The sequence below is a fragment of the Pleurodeles waltl genome, chromosome 3_1, assembly GCF_031143425.1.
Source record: "Pleurodeles waltl isolate 20211129_DDA chromosome 3_1, aPleWal1.hap1.20221129, whole genome shotgun sequence".
Classification (NCBI taxonomy): Eukaryota; Metazoa; Chordata; class Amphibia; order Caudata; family Salamandridae; genus Pleurodeles; species Pleurodeles waltl.
In genome coordinates, this window is record NC_090440.1 from 1,786,089,613 (window position 1) to 1,786,110,567 (window position 20,955).

General features: G+C 45.4%; 1 protein-coding gene across 5 annotated transcripts in view; it reads left to right on the forward strand.

Moving 5' to 3' along the window:
- Nucleotides 1-20,955, forward strand: part of PGAP1 (post-GPI attachment to proteins inositol deacylase 1) — a 764,579-nt gene that overhangs the window by 174,498 nt on the left and 569,126 nt on the right. For all 5 annotated transcript variants that reach the window (XM_069225850.1, XM_069225846.1, XM_069225848.1 and 2 more), the window contains one exon: nucleotides 20,238-20,289. In XM_069225850.1, the coding sequence (XP_069081951.1) occupies nucleotides 20,238-20,289 (52 nt within the window). The remainder of the gene's footprint in view (nucleotides 1-20,237; nucleotides 20,290-20,955) is intronic.

Below are 20,955 nucleotides of genomic sequence, written 5' to 3' on the forward strand. Positions count from 1 at the left end.
TGGATTTATGTGTTATTATTTTGCATACATACATCTCGAGCGAGTAAAGTTTTCAGTCTATTATCAGAAAGAACCATAAAATGTAGGTATTAAAAAAAGACAAAATGTGTCTGAATAGAAGATGAGATGAGCAGGAGACAATATAGAATAGGAGCGGTACTGGAAGTTGAAGGAAAAAGGCAGGTTTATAGTTGATAAATTTATCACCTTGTAGTAATCTTGCCTCGTGATATGAAAGACTGCGTGGTCCACTCAGTGTTTTAATCAAAACACTCCCTTTAATATGTTTAAAGATTGTATTTTAGGCCTTACCCTTCCGTGTAATATCACTGTATCCTTTGGGTCTTGCATCTTCCACAATGGTAGCTAAATAATTGTAGGATATGGTCCTTTGTAAAGACCAACTAGCTTTCAGGTTTGCCTATAGCCAAAATAATTTTTTTTCAGGATATGTCAGACTATTTGTATAACTATTTACATGTTATAATCCCTTGGTAATGGCTATCTGGTCAGGTCCTCTGCCCTCATGCTGGAATGTTGATGGAGAGTTTAAGTAATTGCCTCATCTTACTCATCACATTCCCTCATTCCACAAATAATAGCTGTTTAGGGAAATCATCAAGCTCTTTGCACTGAGATGAATCATTGATGTTTAGCAGATTTGTTGTTGAGTAGTTACACAATATGGACATTCCATCCCTACATTACTGATATACACTCACCAGTGCTAGTTGTCTAGCTTTTCCTTCTTGTACCATATAAATTACATCTCAGAGTCTTAAAATGCAGAACGCCCATAAAAGTATTTTAGGCACACACGTTTTATTGTCTAAATGTAATCTGCTACAGATGGCCCTGCACTTGGGAGGCTTGTGGGACTACGTAGTATTGTGTAGCAGAGTCCAAAAACAGCTCATACAGTTTCCTGTGACTTTAAAGTTTGTATGTTTTTATTAATTCTAAGATGTATTAGGGTTACATATACCTAACAAACTAGTTCAGGCATCTGGTACTTCTTGTCGCTCAACCATGCTGGTTACAACGTTGCCTTACTTACTTTAACTAGACCCTCAATATGGATCTTTATGTGAGAGTGGCTGAAGAATTTCTTAAGCTGCAAAAACAATCACTTAATTGACAATTTAGTTATTTTAGAGTCAATATGGAGAGTTATTAATAGTTTCCAAATTATTTATTAAGGAATTTATAGAGTTTTTATTGATCAAAATCTTAAGTTACAGAAACACACATGAAGAGTGTACTGAATCAGTCCCTACTCTATTCGTCTTTGTCCCACAACTGTAGAACCTATGAATATTTCTGTCTTCTTAGTCTGGGAAAGTCAGAATGGAACATTCAGTCTGCTTCATTGACCATGATTCTCACGGTTATCTGTCCCATGTGCTTACAGCTATCAAACTATTATGACACAAGTTATCAACTCTCTCTAAGACCCAATACAATCTCTGCAGCGGAATGACTATCTCTGTTGTATCTCACAGCTTGGCAACTAGACAGTTGCCTCGAGCCTTTCTAAAGTTGATCCTACTCTCTCAGCTCAGAATAGTCTCTCTAAAACATCACCTCATGCCCTCTTATATCATTCAGATAATGCTCTCTAATTACCTTTCCTCCCAGCCCCAACAGCAGCAGTAGCAAGAATTAGTGGTCAGTCACAGTGGTCTCCTCTCAGTCAATCATGTGTCATCTCTGGTCTCCGCTCTCGATTCTCACTTCTCGTCTCTGCCTTCTGGGGTTCTGTTCTGCTTTTTCCCTAGGACAGCGTTTATCATTTATTCGATTGATAACAATTGTTAACAAAGTAACAACTTCTTGAGATGTAGCAACAGTAGACAGTGCATTGTCTTTTTGGATGGCAAGAATCGGATACATATGCTTCCATTCCCACATGGTTTCTTCTTCTGTAAGAACAATTTTACATGCATAAGTATAACACCTACTCGTTTCACATCATTCATGTAATGTTTCAACTTAAGGCAAAAGTTATTTTCTAAATTCTTGTCAGCACATTTTAAAGCTCTTTGGTAGGTGGATAAGAGTGTAAGTAATACTGGTGCTATTGCTTCGAAGAAAGTTGTCATTTTACAAGTCAAGTAGCGGTTATAGAACAAATGTTTAAAAAAGAAAAAGTTTCGCTCGTCGTGCAGCACAAGTTAGGCAGAGTTCAGAGCATGCTTTTAAACATTCAAGCAATGACAGATTGGAGGCCTAGCGATTAATTTTCATGTTACTGATCATTATTATGATTCTCAAATTTTCTAATTTTCGTATTGGAGTCTTATCAATCACAATTGTTAAAGCAGTAAAGACATGGGATCTTAGGTATGTATGTATAGAGTATTTGATAAAGTGCACTTCGATCAAAGGGATCAAAGCGCAATGAAGTTGAAACCAGAATTCTCCAGTCGCTCTTAATTAGGACTGAAAACACCAGGTTTTAAGTTGTTTGCGAAAAAGCCGAAGGAAAGGGATATTCCTGATTTTCAAGGGGAGGGAGTTCCATGGTTTAAGAGCAGCTGTTGAAAAAGCTCTGTCCCCCCATTTCACTTTCTTGGTCCTAGAAGCGTAGGCTAACTTCAGGTCAGCTGATCGGAGGGTCCGCCCAGGTATGTACCACTTAATTGATGGAAGAGGCGAATAGGGACCCTGTAAGTAGAGGGACTTGTGAGCCAGACACAATGTTTTAAAAGTAATGTGCTTCCTAATCGGTAGCCAATGGAGTTCATTCAAACTATCTTTGGCAGATGCAAACTTGTCTAAACCCAGAACCAGACACACGCGCTTTGATTCTGTATAAGGTGCAGCTTATTTAGTGAGGCTTGATTGATGTTAAGATAAAGAGAATTACAGTAGTCCTGTCTTGATCTATTCAAGGCTAGAACTACCGTTGCTCTCATGACCTGAGGTATAAAAGGGAGGATTTTCTTAAGCATCTTAATAATCCAGATGCATGAACTGGTGATTTTGTTAACCTGGGTGTCAAAAGTTAAGGCAGAGTCACAAACAACTCCAAGGTTTTTAACTGCGGCTGAGGGGACTGGTAGTGTCCCACATGACTCCAGCCACCAGTTTGAGTCCCAAATAGATGAATTGGCCCCAAAGATAATGACCTCAGTCTTGTCTCCATTCATCTTAAGCCAGTTACGGTCCATCCAGTTTTTTTTTACTACTAACATGCAAGACTGAAATTATTTAGCTATGTCCTGTGTCTTGTCTCGAAAGGAGACAATAATTTGTGTGTCGTCGGACACCTGAAACCCAAAGGAGCGCACCAGCTCTGCTAAATGTGCCACATACAAATTAAACAAAGTTGGTCTAAGAGAAGATCCCTGAGGAACTCCACAGGGGAGCTGAAATGGATCAGAATTATGATCACCACATTTAACTGATAGTGATCTGTTCTGGAAAAAAGACGTGAGTATATTTAAGGCTGGTCCTCTCAATCCAACCTTGTAAAGTCAGTTAATCTAAGGGGCGAGATGGTATCAAAGGCTGCCAACAGATCCAGTAGGATTAAAATTACACCCCCTCCTGCATCCACCTGTTTTCTGATTGAGTCGGTAGTTGCCAACAGGACGGTTTCCGTGCTATGATGTTTCCGGAACCCGTGTTGGGAACTGTCTAGGCACTCATGAGTTGTCAAGTAAGAAGTGAGTTGTCAAGTACAAAGCTATTTTGTGGTTGCAGATTCTCCACTTTGCAAAATGAGAGCCAAATAGCAAAATAGGTTTTCGAGCACATACTGAATCACAAAATGGAAGGGCTGTGTTTAGGGCATCCATTCCAAATTTGTGATTCCTTAAGGTGTGTATCAATGTTTAAAAAAATCTAAGCCTCAAATAGCCACAAAACAGATTTCCCTGAGACCTATTCAAGATTCAAATGCCAGGAGAACATTTCTGAGGATATGTAATTTAGATACAAGCCCAGGGACGGTAGACTTGGTGAAGTCCCCATTTTGTACATAGGCTTCAGACTGTGGAATTCTGCAGGAGCAGGGAGACTGGGTCCCTGTATCGCTCCTAAACAGTGTGTATCACCACTTCTGAAACACCTTCCTTGATCTTCTCTAGAGGCCTGTTTAGACAGATCCTTAGGGGAACCTAATATGTTTATCATTGTATAGCAGCACCAAATATAACTCCACCCCCCACTCAGTTTTAAGGTCCAGACTGAGAAAATTGCAGAAAGGCCTGATGTGCCTCCCTTTTAGCACCTGCCACAGTGTCAGAATCAGGGTGCAGCAGGGTGAAGAGAAATTCCTCAGTCTGTATCAAGTCTTGGAAGGCAATAAATTCATGAGTCCTGTAACACTGTCCCTAAAGTGACCCCTTCTGAACATTCAGAACCTAGTACATCATGAGAATGGACACTGATTCAGCTAGGCTCCTGCCAGGCCCCCTTTATTAAGAGATAAGGACATGATCTCCCAATATAACCTCAGTTAACACCCCCATCCTGTCCAACTAGTCTGATGAATTGAGAGCGTAAGGTTTTAAAAAGCCTTGTGTAGAATGGAATCGGGATATTCCTAAAGTTTACTATTCTATTCTACCAGCTAGTGACAATGGTAGTTCAAGCCACCTAGATATGTTTGTTTGCATTGTAGTCATCACAGGGCTATAATAATACCTAATGACAACTTCCTTGTCTCTATGTATCATGAGGCTGAAAAACCTTTACAAATCCTCACTCCAGAGTGAGAAATAATCCAGACCAACCAACCGACCGACCGAGTAGCCAGCGTCAGTGCGTAATCCTCAGATTCTCCCAAATTTATTGCTTTTTCTGAAAAGGTCTCTAACCTTGTGATCTGTGGAGTGCCATGATCAGATTTTCCTCTGGATTTTTTTTATAAATAAGATACTTCATCAGTGTGCATTGCCACAATCCAATGCCTATTCAATTTAAAGTACTCTTTAATTGAATTAGCGACCTCTTCTCTAAATGTACTTTTCGGTAGAGACTGGGATGGAAAGCTCCACGGCCTCCCGAACCTCACACCACATGGGGACGCAAGCCGCAAGAGCATTGACTCGTGATCCAGCAGTGTACAGCGGAGGTAATGCTCCTCAGTTAACCACTGCAATACACAAGAGGAACATAAGCAGAAATCTATTCTTTATGATGAATCGTTGATAGTAGAATAGCATGAACATACCCATTGCTCACCATGCTTTTCACTCCATGTGCCATGTAAATCTACCAGTTCCTCTTACTACCTCTGGAATATCTTTAGAATAACATCTATTGCCACCTGTCCTTCAGCCTGTCTATCATAAAATTAAAATTTCCTCCCCAAATGACATGCTGCTCGGTGTTGTGCTTACATGTCTCTGCGATTTGGTGAAACATTTCAGAGGCACATGGGCTCGGCAACAAATATTTAATATTAGCACTGGATAGTCTTTTAAAATGCATTTACCTTTGAGGTCTCTCATCACGCAGTGATGTTTATATTTAACAGACATGCAAATTAGTATGACTGTGAACATGAACTGTATGATGTGAGATAGTATCCAGCCCCTCATTTACTTGAGAATCTCTTTAGATCATTATCATGTAAGTATGTTCTTTCCAGTAGCGCAATACCAACTTCATGTCCTCCTAAATAAGCTTGGACCAGTCTCAAGTTTTTTGGGGGAGTTTCAGATCTTGAATATTCCATGGCATGAGATCGAAGGGTTTTATGTGTGTATTCTTCCAACTACACGCCTTTGTCCTGTGAAAATCATACCCCTACTAGTAGTAACATGGGACTTTGTAATAACACATGGGTATAGTACATAGTATTTAGATGTCATGTGGTGTAGTGTGAAAGCAAAACCAATGAAAAAGGGAAGTAGCTTTACCTGAACTCGTACACCTGCCCACCTAGCAGTAGTCTATCCATCCTTCAGCCCCCCACCCACACTGCTAACCTCAACTGTCAATGTGTATACCCCAAATAAACATTGCACTTCAGAGCCATAAGCAACAATTTGATGTTACATGTGTGGGCATTGAAGCCCAGCCTGCCATCAGGGGAAACCAGTAGACATATGCATTTAGATTCACCTCTCCAAACTGGCACTCAGTCTTCACTCTTCAAACTGAATAATTGAAACATATCACCTAGTAGCTCAAGCTGGGTTTTTGGTTCAGTTGCCCACAAAACACTGGAGACTTTACTCAACATCACTTGTATTATTCTGTACCCTAGTCTGTTCTCTAATCTCTGTCGGAGAGTCTTGAATAGTAATGGCTTCAGCTGTTCAGTGGCAGTGTTTTACAAAGTTCAAAGATGCTTTGTGATTAATATACTATTTTGGTTAACCCCAGCGTCCACTTGCGGCTTTACAGGATATAACATGGCATACTTGATTCCCTAGGACCAAAGGAGCTTTTTGGTGTCCATGAACTTTTACATCGCGGCTTACACTGTGACAGGAATATCAGTATGGATGGCGATGTCTGAGAACTGATGGCACAATAGCTCCCTGTTCTCTGGCAAGTTGCAGGACAATATCCGCGTCATGATAGTTGAGTAAAGGTGCAATAATCAGGTGTGATGGTGCTCCCGGAACAGTCTGCGGCCCCAATGAGTGATGGGCGTGGTAACCAACAACATAGCAGTAACGTTATGACAGCCAATAATTTCAGATATCATTGTTTCAACAAAATAATTGGGTTTGACCATACGTGTTGACTCTGCCAAACACACAATTCTGATGTTATTGTGACATGAGCATGCTCCTGAATCCTCATTCTTTGCTATTGCTGCTGTCAGCAACTTCCCCATTGCAAGCAGCTTCTCCACATGCATGGCTCTGTCATTCTTCGAGTCAGAAACCAACCACTACACTGCATCAAAGCATGTATTATTTCTGTGTAGGCTCTCCATTAGTCTGGCCAGCCTGCACATCCAACTTCCCATTGTCAGTTGAGGCTCCTCTGCTATGGCGGAGGAGTCTTGCCCCCACCAGCAGCAGCTGCAAAACCTTAAAAATAAAACAATAATAAACAATGTTTATTATTGTTTTATTTTTAAAGGAGCAAGGCCCTGGGGGATGACAGTAGTGTGCACTGTTGTCATTGCACATGTGTGTTTGGGTGGCTGTCTCAGGACGGCCAAACACACTTGCGCACTGAGCTGTCTCCAACCCAATCTGGGTTTCCAGGTTTGGAGACAGAAGGGACAGGCTCCCAGTCTGCCTGGGAGCGCAAAGCCAAGGCGCCTAGGCCAATCCTGGGGATTGGCCACCGGGCAGGCTGGGAAGCCTGTGTCTGCCTGTAGTACAGCAGAGACCTGAAGAGAGGCAGTGCTGCAATGCGACAGGGTTGAGGTAAGTTTGTTTTTTATTATTTATTTGTTTTGTTCAACCCTCCCACCCAGCCCCACCACTTTTCCCGGCCGCCAGCTGTGACTGCCTATTTTTGGCTTTCAGGTTGAGGAGCATCTACCCAGTTCACCCTCCATCATCTGGGCCACAGAGAGGCCAGGCTCTGTTTCACATGTCTGGTTTCTTGTGCTCCTGCGCTGATAAAAAAATATTTGCCCTGTTAAAGATCAGCCTTTCCCATTTTGGTGCACCAGGCAGAGCATAGTATCATTCACTGGCACACCATAGATCCATTCCAGGGGAATTATATAATGGGCAGTGATTAATCTACATTGTCTTTATGCTCTAAATTACATTTACTCATTCATTAAACATTAGTGAAATGTGCTTTGAAGCATGTGGCGTGGGGACATCAGATTTTATTAGTCCCAGCAAGTGAGACAACAGCAAGGCCCACAAACACGTGGAGAGCTCTTGAACGTCCGCTGTGGGCCCTCACATTCACAGCGCAGGCTTGTGTTTTATTCTGCCATACACTTTAATATGCATCAATAGGGCAGTGGGAAACGAAGGAGGGAGAGTAGAAAAGAGATTTGAGAGCTCCTATTGGTCAGTAGTGAAGGTTCACTCACCCCCTACATTCATCTCTCTGATACAGTGGAGCTTGTCATGAGGCCAGCCAGCCGCAGGGTCACCGCTGCCTCCAGGTTTTGTGGACTCTGCAGACTACATTACTTTGTCTGCCCTGCCTAGGCTCGGGATTATTCTCAAGGAAAGCAGGCACATTTCAATGCGCGGTGTGCATCCGCACCTTATGCCTACATCAAGACACACCATTGCATGCCCGATAGGGAAACGATTGCTACCATTATGTTCTCCGTATTGAGGACTGCGATCAGGAAGCTATTTTAGTGTCCGGGGAAGGCCACACCCAAACTCACCCTCCCGCCCGCCATTGTCTGGAAATTATTTCTGTATCCGATAGCTGGTGGGGCGAACTATCCGTGGCTATCCTCTCCTACCAGCTACCGATTGAGTGCCTTGCTAGACAAGGTAGATTGTTGAAGGTAAATGTTTTCCTGCAAAATTGGGGCTCAGGGTCATTAGTAGAGGCCTTATTCCGTATTATCAGACAGGATTCCAGAGGATGTAGCACAGGAGACAGTTTACTAGCTCCTTCACTGATCCTTCATAAAACTCACACTGTTACTGTGGCTAGTAAAGCTAATGTCCTTTATGCAGCTTTTATAGATTAGTCAAAAGCATTCAACTGTATCGCTAGAGGGATATTAAGGAAATAATTGTCAAAATGTGGGATACCAGTACGTCTATTGACTGCTATCCTCTCCTACTCACAAACATAGGTAAAACTAAGACTTTCCCAGGCATAGCAGTTTCAGAAAAAACTACTCTGATATAGGTTTCAAGCAGTGCTGCATACTGTGCCTTTACTTTTTAATTTACATATGGAAGATAAAGGTGATGTGCTGGTCGCAGTGGGGACTTACCTCGCTAAATTAAGACAACAAAGCATGGGCATATTACTTTACGCTGATGACACTGCCTTTGAAAAAAACTCCAAAAGGTCTGGAAAATGCTCTGAATTATTCATTCAACTAGGAAAATAATTCAAGAATTAAGAAATAAAAAAACTACAATAGTAAAGTAGTACTTTTTGGCACAAAAAGGCAAATGGAAGCAGAAAAATGGGTTCCTAGAGTGACTAAGCAATTATAAATATAGGAATTTACCTTAAGGAAACAGGTGGCTTCTCTTTTCATCTAGCCTCATTGAAAACTAAGACCCTAGCTTTAAATGTCACTTTCGCTCAACTGTCCTGTAAATTTGCAGGAATGGCCATCTTGCCAATGTACAGTTATTGTTAAGTAAAATTCTTCAAACTTTGACATATGGTGCCATAGCTTTCAATGGGAAATTAGAAGGGTGATTGGACCTTACACAATGCCAGGTAAAAAACTGTTATTTCCCCTGCAAGATTGCACCACAAGTACAGTTGAATCTATAATTGAATTTGTGGAGGCAACTTAACATGTTGCTAGCGGCATTTGTGACGTATGGGGCTAAAATGAGAACAGCCCCAGAATTAATGCTGATGGAAATATTATGAAAAGCTTTCTTGAAGGGATGGAACCCATCAAGTATATATCAGGATGAAGCGTTGAAAACATAGGGCCTAATTTAGATATTGTTTAGATATTGCTGGACGGGTTACTCCTAAATCTAAATCTCATAGGACATAATGGGATTTAGATTTCAGCAGACTGGATATCTGTCACCGTTGTGATGGAGTAACCTGTCCGCCAATATCTAAATCGAGCCCATAGTTTGAAGAGATCTTCAAAAATTGCCAGTGTGTCAAACAGAATATGTAGTGATGAAGTATCTGAAATGATAGTTGTCATATAATAAGGATTAGGTAAATTTTGAAGAACGAAAAAATTCATGGATGGTTCTAAATTCATATGCCTACAATGTAAAGCAACCACTCCTAGATCTCTTCTATACTTTAAAACAGAATCTATTCCTAACTAGATTTAGATTATTTTTCGTTCCCTTCGAGGATTTTCAATATGGTAAACTAAAGGGAGACTGTGACCACATCTTCCATCTATGTTCCCCAGGATGCAGAGTCTATTACACATAATGTGTGTATGTGCATGCCTGGAAACAGACAGACAGCTCTTATTAATAGCAAGGATTTTGTCGTTAAATATACGTAACCGTGGAGACACAATTAGTGCAAGTTTAATGGGACTTAATGGGGTAGATGTCTAAAAGTCTTGACAATTGCTTGTAGCAAAATTCAGACATCCCACCCCAGTATTCCAGCAATAGAAGAAGGAAAGGACATGTGGTCAACATTATGATTTGATTTTAGGAGGCATACCCATTGTAATGTTTAGTAATTATGAACGACATCATGCTACCCAAGCACTTTTTTATGTCTGTCATTTGTAATTATCTTAATTAATTGCAATGAGGTAGATCATATTCCGTTGTAATTCTATAAATCCTTCTCAGAGGTACTAGCACCCATTCTTAGAGACCTTTTTAATGTTCCCGATTTCCTTAGCCAAGCCCTCCTGCTCATGGGGAGAGAACAAGATAGTCATCTTCCCTATGAAAGGGAAGGATCCAACAAACCATAGCTCTTATTGGCTGATATCTTTAATCAATGAAGACTCCAAGATCTACACTAGAGTTCTGGCCAGTAGACTATTCACAGTGATCTTTGATTTGGTAGATCCTATGCAACATGGATTCATCCTGAGGTGTGATACGACCTCTCATGTCAACATGGCTATAACTGCCCTGGAGGTGGCATCAGTGGAGAAGACTGCTATAGGGATAATCATGTTAGATGCTGAAAAGGCATTTGACCGGTTCCCCTGGCAGTTTCTCTGGGAGATGATGGCTGGGTCAGTGTTTGGTCCAGAGTTTATTACCCAGATTAGACTGTTTTATAGGGGGCTAGCTTCAAAGATCCTCTTTTGTGGCAAATTGTCAGACCCTATTGAAATTACCAGGGGTACCCTTCAAGGGGGCCCTTTATCGCCACAACTTTTTGCATTATATTCGGAGCCCTATACCCAGGTTCTGCAACTAGCCAACTCCATTCGTTCACTGTCTATATCGCTTGGAGAACAAGGTATTGGCTTATGCTGATAATATCGCAATTGTGACATCATCTCCAGTGGCGGCCTTAAAAACTGTTCAGTCGCTAGCAAGGGAGTTTGGACGGGTCTCTGGATTTAAGCTTAACTCAGGTATGACGGTGATATAATGTCTCTGCTCTTGGCTTGGATAAAAGGAAGGTTCAGTCCACCACTTAGGTGTAGAATTGTTCGTATGACTGAAGGAAATCTTTCAGTTGAACTATGGTAAGCTTTATAATCAGTCTATGGAGACTTTTTATAAATGGAACCGATTGCACCTGGGGCTTATAGGGAGGTGTAATCTTATTAAAATGATTATATTACTTACGTTTCTGTATATCTTTAGATGTATATTATGATATCTCCCAAGGGCTTCTTAAATAAGATTGAATCACTGTGGCAACAGTTCAATTGGAGCTATAAAAAGCAGAGGTGCAAGATACAGTGTCTCCAGCTGCCACTGTAGAGCAGCAGAATGTCCCTCCCTGCTGTCCGAATCTATTACCTGCCATTTTTTATTTTCTGACTTAGTAAGATTCTGGGAAAGGAATGATGGCCGTTAGGGTCAATATTTTCTGACTATCTACCATTTAAAAAAAAAAAAAAAATTTATTAACTTTTATTATCTTACATCTGTTTACTCTCTCATTGCAACATTTTGTATTCATTGTACATTTCTCTCAGACAGTTTGCATTTACAATTCGTGCTACTCTTAATTCTCTACTCAATTCCTGGACATCGTAGGCTTCCTTAACGCTTTCGTCAATCCCTGACTCTGGTGGGATTATCATATTTACATTTTGCATTACATTACTCGAAGGTCTGTGTTACCTTTTTGGATCACGTAAGACAGTAGTCAACTTAGTTCTGTTCTGATCCATAGCTTGGATGAGAAACTAACATCAAGGGAGAGAGAGTGAAATAGTAAAAAGAAAAGAGACGGAGTCGATAATACAAAAAAACAAAAATTAAGGTAAATAGACCAACGAACTAGTGGTCAACATAGCGGCAATGTGTGGGTGGGACTTATGACTGATACTATAAGAAGGCACGGGAACATCGGAGCATGAGAAGGAGGGCCAAGCCCCGGGCGCACCAGCGAGCAGATAGGCAGACATCCACCTACCTCCTTATCCCTCCCCTCTGTTGGTGGTGTATAAGGTTGCTAGTCGTATGCTTCTGTACTACCTCAGTCAGTGCATTTTGATTGTGTAAGTATTTGTATTTGGTCCCCCACTCGGGGAATTCCCCTTGGGTCAGCTTCTTGGGGTGTGCTACTCATCCCTTATTTCAACCTCGGGTGCTGTTGCTCTCTTACATAGACGCTCCCAGTGCGAGACCAGGTCTTCCCATTCAGGGGCAATGGGGACCTGTCGGATTCCCTTAGCTTCTTCTGCCCTCAGAACCTGCAGTTCGGCCCTGGACCATTTCAAAATGTCACCTTTCCAGTCAGTCTGTGAGGGGCTGCCCGGGGCCTTCCAGCCCTTCGCGATTAATCTTTTATAAAGTGCTAGGGCCAAGTCAAGAAATCTCTCTCTCACCCTCCCTTGCAGAGCAGCCGCCCTAAGACCCAGTAAGCACAGATCAGGTGTGGGCGACAATTCTATCCCTAGTAACTGGGTTAAAATGGCCATGGTCTCTCTCCAACCCGATTGAAGCTCCGGGCACCCCCACACCATATGATCAAAGTCAGCATCCCCCCCGACACCTCGGGCACGTCCTCGGTGTCCCCCCGTATATCCGGAACAGTCGATGTGGCGTCAGATATGTCCTATGGAGGTAGTTGTATTGAATGTACCTTAACCGTGTGTTACGCGAGACCACTCGGGGATAAGCCAGTGCTTTGTTCCATTCTGAGTCAGTTAATTCCCTCCCTATCGTGTTTCCCCACCTTTCTTTCAAGGATCGTAGAGGGTCCAGCATGGCCTCCACCTGGGCCCGGTATATCCTGGCGACCGCATGGGGTTCCGCCCCTGACGTCAGTAATAGATGGAGCACCCCATGCGTAGCTGGCTCTGCGTTTATCGTATCCCAATGGCCTTTAAGGGTGTGTATTATCTTAGCGAAGAGTAAAAACTGACCCCGGGGGACTCCCTCCAACAGTATGTCAGCGAATCCCTTCAGCACCCCCTCCTCGAAGAGTCCTCCCACTGTTTCAATCCCCGCGCCAGTCCAGGGGCCCAACTCCAGTTCTTCCGAGTCCTTCCCCCCGGGCCCCACCACCAGTGCCGCCAACGGCAGTGCTGGAGAATATGGCGGACCCACTCCTACTCTTTTCGTGCACTTTTTCCAGCATGCCAACGCGATCTTTACCATTGTGCTGTTCTCAGGGAGGGCTATTTTCCTGCCTGCCATATGTGCCAATATCCTTGCCGTGCCTATTACCCCCTGTGCAGTACAACAGTCTAGGTGTCCTTTGCCCACTTGCCAGCCGGCCACCCACTGTAGCTGGGCCGCCAGGTAGTATGCCTCAAAATCAGGAGCGCCCAGACCGCCCATACGGGTTGGTCTACAAAGGGTTGTCAAGGCCGTTCGTCTGCATCCGTCGTCCCACACTAGTTCCCTGAGCAGGGTATTCATGTCACGAAACCATGTCGGTGGGATCAGCAGTGGCAGGTTGACGAAGTAATAGAGGAGTCGGGGGAGCATAATCATTTTGGCCAGTGCCACTCTGGCCATTATTGAAAGTTTTAGTGAACGCCAAAACCCAACCGAGGATCGTAGGGATCTGAGTACCTTACCTAGGTTACCGTCTCTGAGGTCACTCATCTCGTGAAATATTTGGATACCTAGGTACTTGAAGGTCCGTGGAGCCCAGCTCACATCTAGCGGGCACTCCCCCGGGCGCGTGGATCCCTGCCTCATGGGGAACACGTATGTCTTGCTGCGGTTAAGGCGTAGTCCCGAAACCTCCCCAAAGTCCTCCAACACTTCCAAGGCCCAGGGAAGACCGCTAGCTCCGTCCCTGAGGTAGATCAGGATGTCATCCGCATACAGGGAGACAATATGCTCGTCCGGGCCCCATTCAATCCCCTTACCCGCCCCCTTCCCCCGCAACTGGGCCGCCAGGGGTTCAATCGCTAATGCAAACAGCAGCGGGGACAGTGGGCACCCCTGTCGGGTTATGCGAAACACTGGGTACGCGGACGAGATTGTCCCGCCCGTCCTCACTCTAGCCATTGGAGACGAGTACAGCAGGTCCACCCATTTAACCCATTTCTCCCCAAGGCCCATTTTTAACATAGCTGCCCTCAGGTAATCCCACCTAATCGAGTCAAAAGCCTTCTCGAAATCCACCGCCAGCAAGACCCCGGCAGGGGGCTTCAACTCGTCAGGCATGTACAGGATAGAGAAAAGCCGCCTGAGGTTCAGGGAGGTGCTGCGTCCAGGGATAAAACCATTCTGGTCAGGATGTATCAATGTGGTCATGAGGGGGAGCAGCCGGTTGGCCATAATCTTGCTAAGTATCTTAAAATCACTGTTTAGCATCGATAACGGGCGGTAGTTGGTCACCGATGCTTCCCTATTGTTTGTTTTGGGGAGTGGCACTATCAGTGCTTCACGCAGGGTGTTAGGCAATTCTCCACTATTCCACGCTTCTGCATACATGTCCGCCAACTCAGGAATCAGCAGGGTTTTATATTTTTTGTAGAAATCTATAGGGAGCCCGTCCGTACCGGGGGTATTCCCAGAGGCCAGCTGTGTTATTGCCTCATCTATTTCTTCCGTAGTCACTGGCCCCCCCAGGCTGTCTCTGTCCACCGGGTCTAGTACCGCTAGAGGGATCTGTATTAGGAAATCATCAAGAGACTGTGTCTCCAGTTCGTTAGGTCTTCTATACAGGTATGTATAATAATCCCTAAATGCGTCATTAATAGGGCCTGGGTTAAGTCTGCGGTTCCCCCCTCTGTCCAACACATTCGTGATAGGCTCGTTATCTCCGCTCGGGCGCACCAGCCATGCTAAAAGCTTCCCCGATCTGCCCTCGTCTGATTGTAGGGACGCTAGGTATCTTTGCATGTCATGGCATCTAAGCCGTTCCTCAGTTTGGGAGTGTTCTCTGCAGGCGCGGTCATATTGTTCATCACCTTGTGTTGTTGGGCCTTGTCTCAGTTCCCCTTGTGTATAATCTTCTCTAGGGCAGTTAGCTCCCTCTCTAGTGTATGCCTCACTCCTGCCACCTGCCCCAGGCAGAAACCCCTCGTCACCACTTTAAGCGTCTCCCATTCCACGGCCCTAGAAGAGGTGGATCCCTTGTTAGTCTCAATATGTTCTGTCAGGTGGCAACGGAGCGCTTCCCTGTACGCCTGATCCTCCAGCGCCGCAGGGGCCAACTTCCAAGAGGGTATAGGGGGGTCTGTCCTGTGGTAGCCTCAGTGTTAACAGTAGTGGGTTGTGATCTGATATTGTGCGGGCCAGGTACTCAGAGTGGGTCACGCCTCGAACCAGTCCCGCAGTGCAGACTACCCTATCAATTCTGGTGTGTACCCGATGGAGACCCGAGTAAAATGAGTAGTCCCTAATGTCCGGGTGTCGCGTCCGCCAGACATCCACTAAACCCCAGGTGCTCATCCACTCCACCAGCCTTTGAGCAATCTTAATTGATGTCGCCCCTTGTAGCGGCGGGGTGGATCTGTCCATTTCTATGTCCAATACTGCGTTGAAGTCCCCACCTATTAGTACTTCCCCAGTGCGTTGTCGGGTGAGGTGTCTTGATAGACCTGTCATGAATGAAGTCTGGTCCTGATTAGGGGCATAAATGCAACCCAACACCAATGGGGTCCCGTGCAGTTTCCCCTCGAATATCACAAACCTACCTTCTTTGTCTATGTTGGAAGAGTCAACCGTTAGGGGGACACCCGCTCTAATCCAAATTAGTACGCCTCTTGCATAGGCTGAACATTCTGTGGCAAACACCTGCCCCCTCCATCTACGCCTTAGTTTCTCACCCTCCCCCGGTGCCAGGTGCGTCTCCTGTAGCATTGCTATCTGCACTTTCCTTCTTTTTAGGAAGGACAGGATTCTATGTCTTTTGGCTGGAGTGCCCATCCCCCTTACATTCCAGGTTATGAAATTGTAGTCAGCCATTTTGATCCTGCGCTCTGGTGAGAGCGGGCCCGGTGCACCCAGGGCACCGGCCGAAACCCCCGCACGCTCGCACCCTTACAGTGTACTGACGTCACCACCCATCTTGCCGACTGAACTCGTATCTGTAAACCCCAACTCCCCATCCCCAGGGCGCCTCCGGAACTGCAGGTGGCCCAGCAAACTGTGCAACAGTGCAACTTGTTCAAAAACATAACTGCCTTATTCGCCAGCCAAATCTGCAGGCGAAAGTCCAGTCTAGGGGGGTGGCCAGGTCCGGAGGGGCCACATGTTTACTCACGGTGTGCCAAGTCTCCAGGTGCTGTTACTGTTCTGGACTATCAGAGTTCGTCTGCCGTTTGAGGTGTCACTCTCGGGGCACGGGCCAAGCTCCCCGAATCTCCGGCGGAGGACACCATTGTGTCGTCAGACTCCACCTCAGAGCCATCTTGGGGGGGACGCCTCTCCGCCCATTCGGGCCGCCGCCTCGAGGGCCGCCTTCCTGCCCGTTTCTCTTTGCGTTTGTGTTGGTGCCAGCTGAGGGCGATCCCTGGGTCTCTTCCCCCTCGGGGCTCGGCGGGGCCTTCCCGCACTGGATTTCTCACGAGCGGATTGATCCGTGTGGGACCCGTGTCTCTCGAGCCACTCCCATGCCTCCTCTGGGGATTGGAAAAATGTGGATTCCCCATCCACGATCACTCTAAGTCGTGCTGGGAATAGCAACGAGTACTGGATCCCTTCATCTCGCAAGGCTCTTTTTACCGCTAAAAATGAGGCTCGTTTGTTTTGGACTTCTAGCGTAAAGTCTGGGAACAATGTCACTTCTCCGTTTGCCACTCTGAACGGGCCCGTCTCTCTGGCTTTCTGTAGAAGGATATCCCTGTCTCTATAAATAGGAGCTTAGCGATTACTGCACGGGCGGCCTGCCAGGGGCAAGGGGCCTTGCCGGCACTCGGTGCGCTCGTTCCAGTGTGTAGAAGGGAGTCAGGCATCCAGGTGCGACCACCGTGCTGAGCCACTGCTCTAAAAATTCCACCATGTTCGTCCCCTCCAACCCCTCCGGAAGTCCCACCACTCGCACATTGTTCCTTCTGTTTCTTCCCTCTGCATCTTCAGCCCGTTGTTCAAGTCTTGTCACTCTGACAGTCAGGGAAGCTACCTCCGCCGTCGTGTCTTTCTGTCTTGGCGCGATGTCTGCCAGTGAAGCTTCTGTCGCTTTGACTCTGTCTACCAGCTTATGGTGTTCCGCCCTCAGGAGCCCCACCTCAATTGCCACTTGGTTGATGTCGCGCTGCAATGTCGACTTAGTGTCCTCTATTGCTCCCAGTATCTTGTCTAGGGTGTCTTGTACTTTGGTTTGTGACTGATTCTGTTCATCCGCCTCTTCGCCCCCAGTAGGCGCCACGTGGTCCATGGCTCGGTTCTTGTGGCGGCCCTTGAGGAGCATCAGACCAGCAGGGAGGTGTACCACGGTGGGCACGGCAAGCGGTTGGGGCTTCTTCGCGTGTTCTGCTTTTGATCTGTCCCTCCGCTTTGGTCTCCAAAGGTCTAGTTCCTGTTCGCAGATATCCCCAGACCGGGCTCCAAGCGCCCCGCCGGTCAGCTCCGGCGTCCAGTCGCGGTGACGGTGGGCTTCACGTCTGTCTACGGTTGCTAGTTGTCACCCCCTTCAATGGCGGGTTCCTCTCTCATTCCTCTTGCCGGGCTTATTGCAAGCAGCCTCTGTTCGGCCGTCTCCCTGTGCGGGGCATTCGTTCGTTCCCCAGCGCTTTGCCCTTTGCTGTAGTCTTTTCTTGTTTCGTGCACATTGGCCCCATTCAGGGGTCGGTGGTGTTCCCAGGCGTTCAGCCGCTTTCTTAGTGTCTCAATTTGGGCAGGCGCTTTCTCCTACTTTGTTGAGTGGGCCCCTTTCAAAGCGGAACTTCTGTGGCCCCGGCCCCCCTCCGGGAGACCTCTTAATTAGCCCCCACGAGAGCCGGGGTGCCGCGGGTTCAATTTTACTCTCCAGAGCTCTGATCGGGCCCAGTGCATCCCGCTCCAATCGGGGCTGGAAGCCCAGGACCGTGTCCGCCTCCCTGCCGCCAGTTAGGCATTGTTCTTAGGGGCGGGCCCCTCTGTGGCCTCCCGCCCTTGCCAGGCATCTCGGGGGTCCTTACCCCGGCTGTTGGGCCCGGGCGCGGCCGCCACCACACGCGGGCCGCCCGCTCCAATCCCAGGGCGGCCCGCCGCTTCACGCAATGCCGCGGTCTCCCAAAGGGGGATAGGCCGCTAGCCTCCTCCCGCGTTGGGCGGTCCGCCTCTGTCCCTCGCTCACCTCCGTCCCACGGCGACGGATCGATCGCGCCGGCAACCCGTCGGCAGTCCCCTGCCCGTGCCCCGGTGAGAAAACAGCCCGGGCTGGCACGCTCAACAGGATTTTGCCGCCGGCCCCTCCGGAGCTCGGGAATTAGACGTGCGCTATGCTCTGCACTTTGGCCACGCCCCCCTTCTGACTATCTACCATAGGGGGTAAATGTTAAACCACGCACAGGCCTTATAGATGCGGTTTACTTAAGCAAACTAGGTTCAAGACTGTATGGGTTCACCGTCAAATCTGGGTTTATTTAAAAAGGTTATTTCATGATGTCCCCCAGTATAATCAATATGCACTATTAGGTTTTAATCTGAATTGACCATTATCTGTGCATAAAAGTATGCTCAGCTGCTGGGGGAAACTGGAACTGCCTACGTTAGGGCAACTTTTTGAGGGCAATACTATGCTCTCTTTTGAGGCACTACAACAGCAGTTCTCGCTTCTTCGTCGAGCTGTTTTTTAGATTTCTTCAGCTTCGTCATTATTTGTACACAGAACAAATTCTTGAATTCCTCATAGACATGAATTGTAAGGGTATCCTATAAAATGATTCTTGCAGCCGAAGTGGAAGGGAGAGTTGACTTATGTCAATTTAGGGCTGGAAAGTAGACCGCCTCTCTGGGCGGTATGTTGACGCCGCAAGAAATTCATAGTAGTAATATCATGGCACATACAATCCTTCATGTGCCTCGAGTTAAGGCCCTCCATTTTCATTTTCTGAATGATTTATACTATACCCCACACCTGTTACATAAAATTAGGATAAGGCAAGACAGTTGATGCCCTAGGTGTGGGGTTGGCTGAGTTGGTGCGGTTCACATATTTGCTGCTTGTATTCATTTACAAGCTGGAAGCTGAATGGATTATTTTCTGTTGACTGTCGATGGGACTATAAATTGATAATACCTGGGTATTCCCCTCAGACCCCATCAGCTCTATCAGGGATTTACTTTTCTGCTATTACTTTGGCTAGGCTGGTCTTGGTATGGCACTTGTTATTTGTCAGTGCCCCTGTTCCCAAGATGTGGTGACAAGACTTTTTTAGATTTTTGTTCACTTGAAATGTCGATTCTGGAAAATGATCAACTCACACAACGAGTCATATCTGGGACCCATGACGAGTTTGAGAGTAAGAAGTACTGGCTGGCCATGACATGTCAATCCCATAGTGTATTATTCTATAGATTATTCTTCTGTGATGGAAGTATTTATTGATATTTAATCTGATGCATGCAGCACTTTCCTATATTTCGCTTTTGATATATGTAAAAATAATTTTTTATCATGTAAACTTTGTGATGCCTTGATAAAAAAAATTGCTAAAAAAAAAGGAAAAGGAAAGGACATGTGGTCAACGTTATGATTTGAGTTTAAAAGGCATACCCATTGTAATGTTTAATAATTATGAAAAAGATCAGGTTTCAAAATTGTACAATAGAAACTTACCTATTTGTAGTATGGCAATGAAAAATCGGCCTTATATTGTTTAATCTCTTCTAATAGTATGACTCAAAAGCTACAGGACCTTTTAGTCACTAACTTCCCAGTTTCTCTTTTAATGTTCTGTTTACAGTTAGTGCTTGTTGAACTAGCATTCTACTTTACAATAATGATATGTCATAGTTCCCTAATGTTTCCTGGGTTCTGGTTTGTCAAAAGAAATGTCATTCTAGTGTGTTCAAAATTAGAGTGATCTTTGAAAAAATGAAGGAGTTCGAATCGTGTTAAAAGACATACACTTTGTTTTTTTTCCTATTTATATACATTTTTAATTACAGCTCAGAAGCTGATGATTTGTCCTGGGAAACACATTTGCTCCCTCCAATCAAGGTAAGTGATGCTGGTTTGGTTTTATGCAGTCTAAAATGTAGTAACAAATTTAGAAAAACCTGGACAGTCTTAGTATATACTAATACAGTTTATTAATTGCAAGCAGACAGTGGCCTAGATAGCAAACCCTTGCCCAAAGGTATATCTTTTACACATTACTAGAAATTTCCCAAGGGAACATGACATATTAGTGATCCTCTAATAGCATGTTAGGCTTCTTACAAAAATAAAACTCAGAAAAGCAAACTGTCAGTGTGTATGTGTGCATAGTGTTATGGGTGTGCTTTTAGTAGTGAAGGCAATTTCAAGTTACCATTATTATTAAACAGAAAGGTTAGGAGGATAATTTTACAAGAGTGCTGGAATAAAAATTTGGGTTTATTTTATTACACAAACGCATCATGACCAACTGAGATATTTTCTAATGGATACTGGCTAACGTAGATTCTTTTTTAGAACTCCTTCCCAGTTGCCATACCGGATCAGGAAAATATCTGCCATACTCGGCATCAGCCTGTCCTTAAGAGTGGAGGGGCCCCATTCCCCCACCTTTTGGCCGATATGAGGAGTGTTTGACCAAGCTGGGTGCTTCAGTCTGAAGTTCTGAGGGCCCGGTGACAATCGGCACGACACAGAGTGGCGTAGGGTTAGCAGTCTCACTGACCC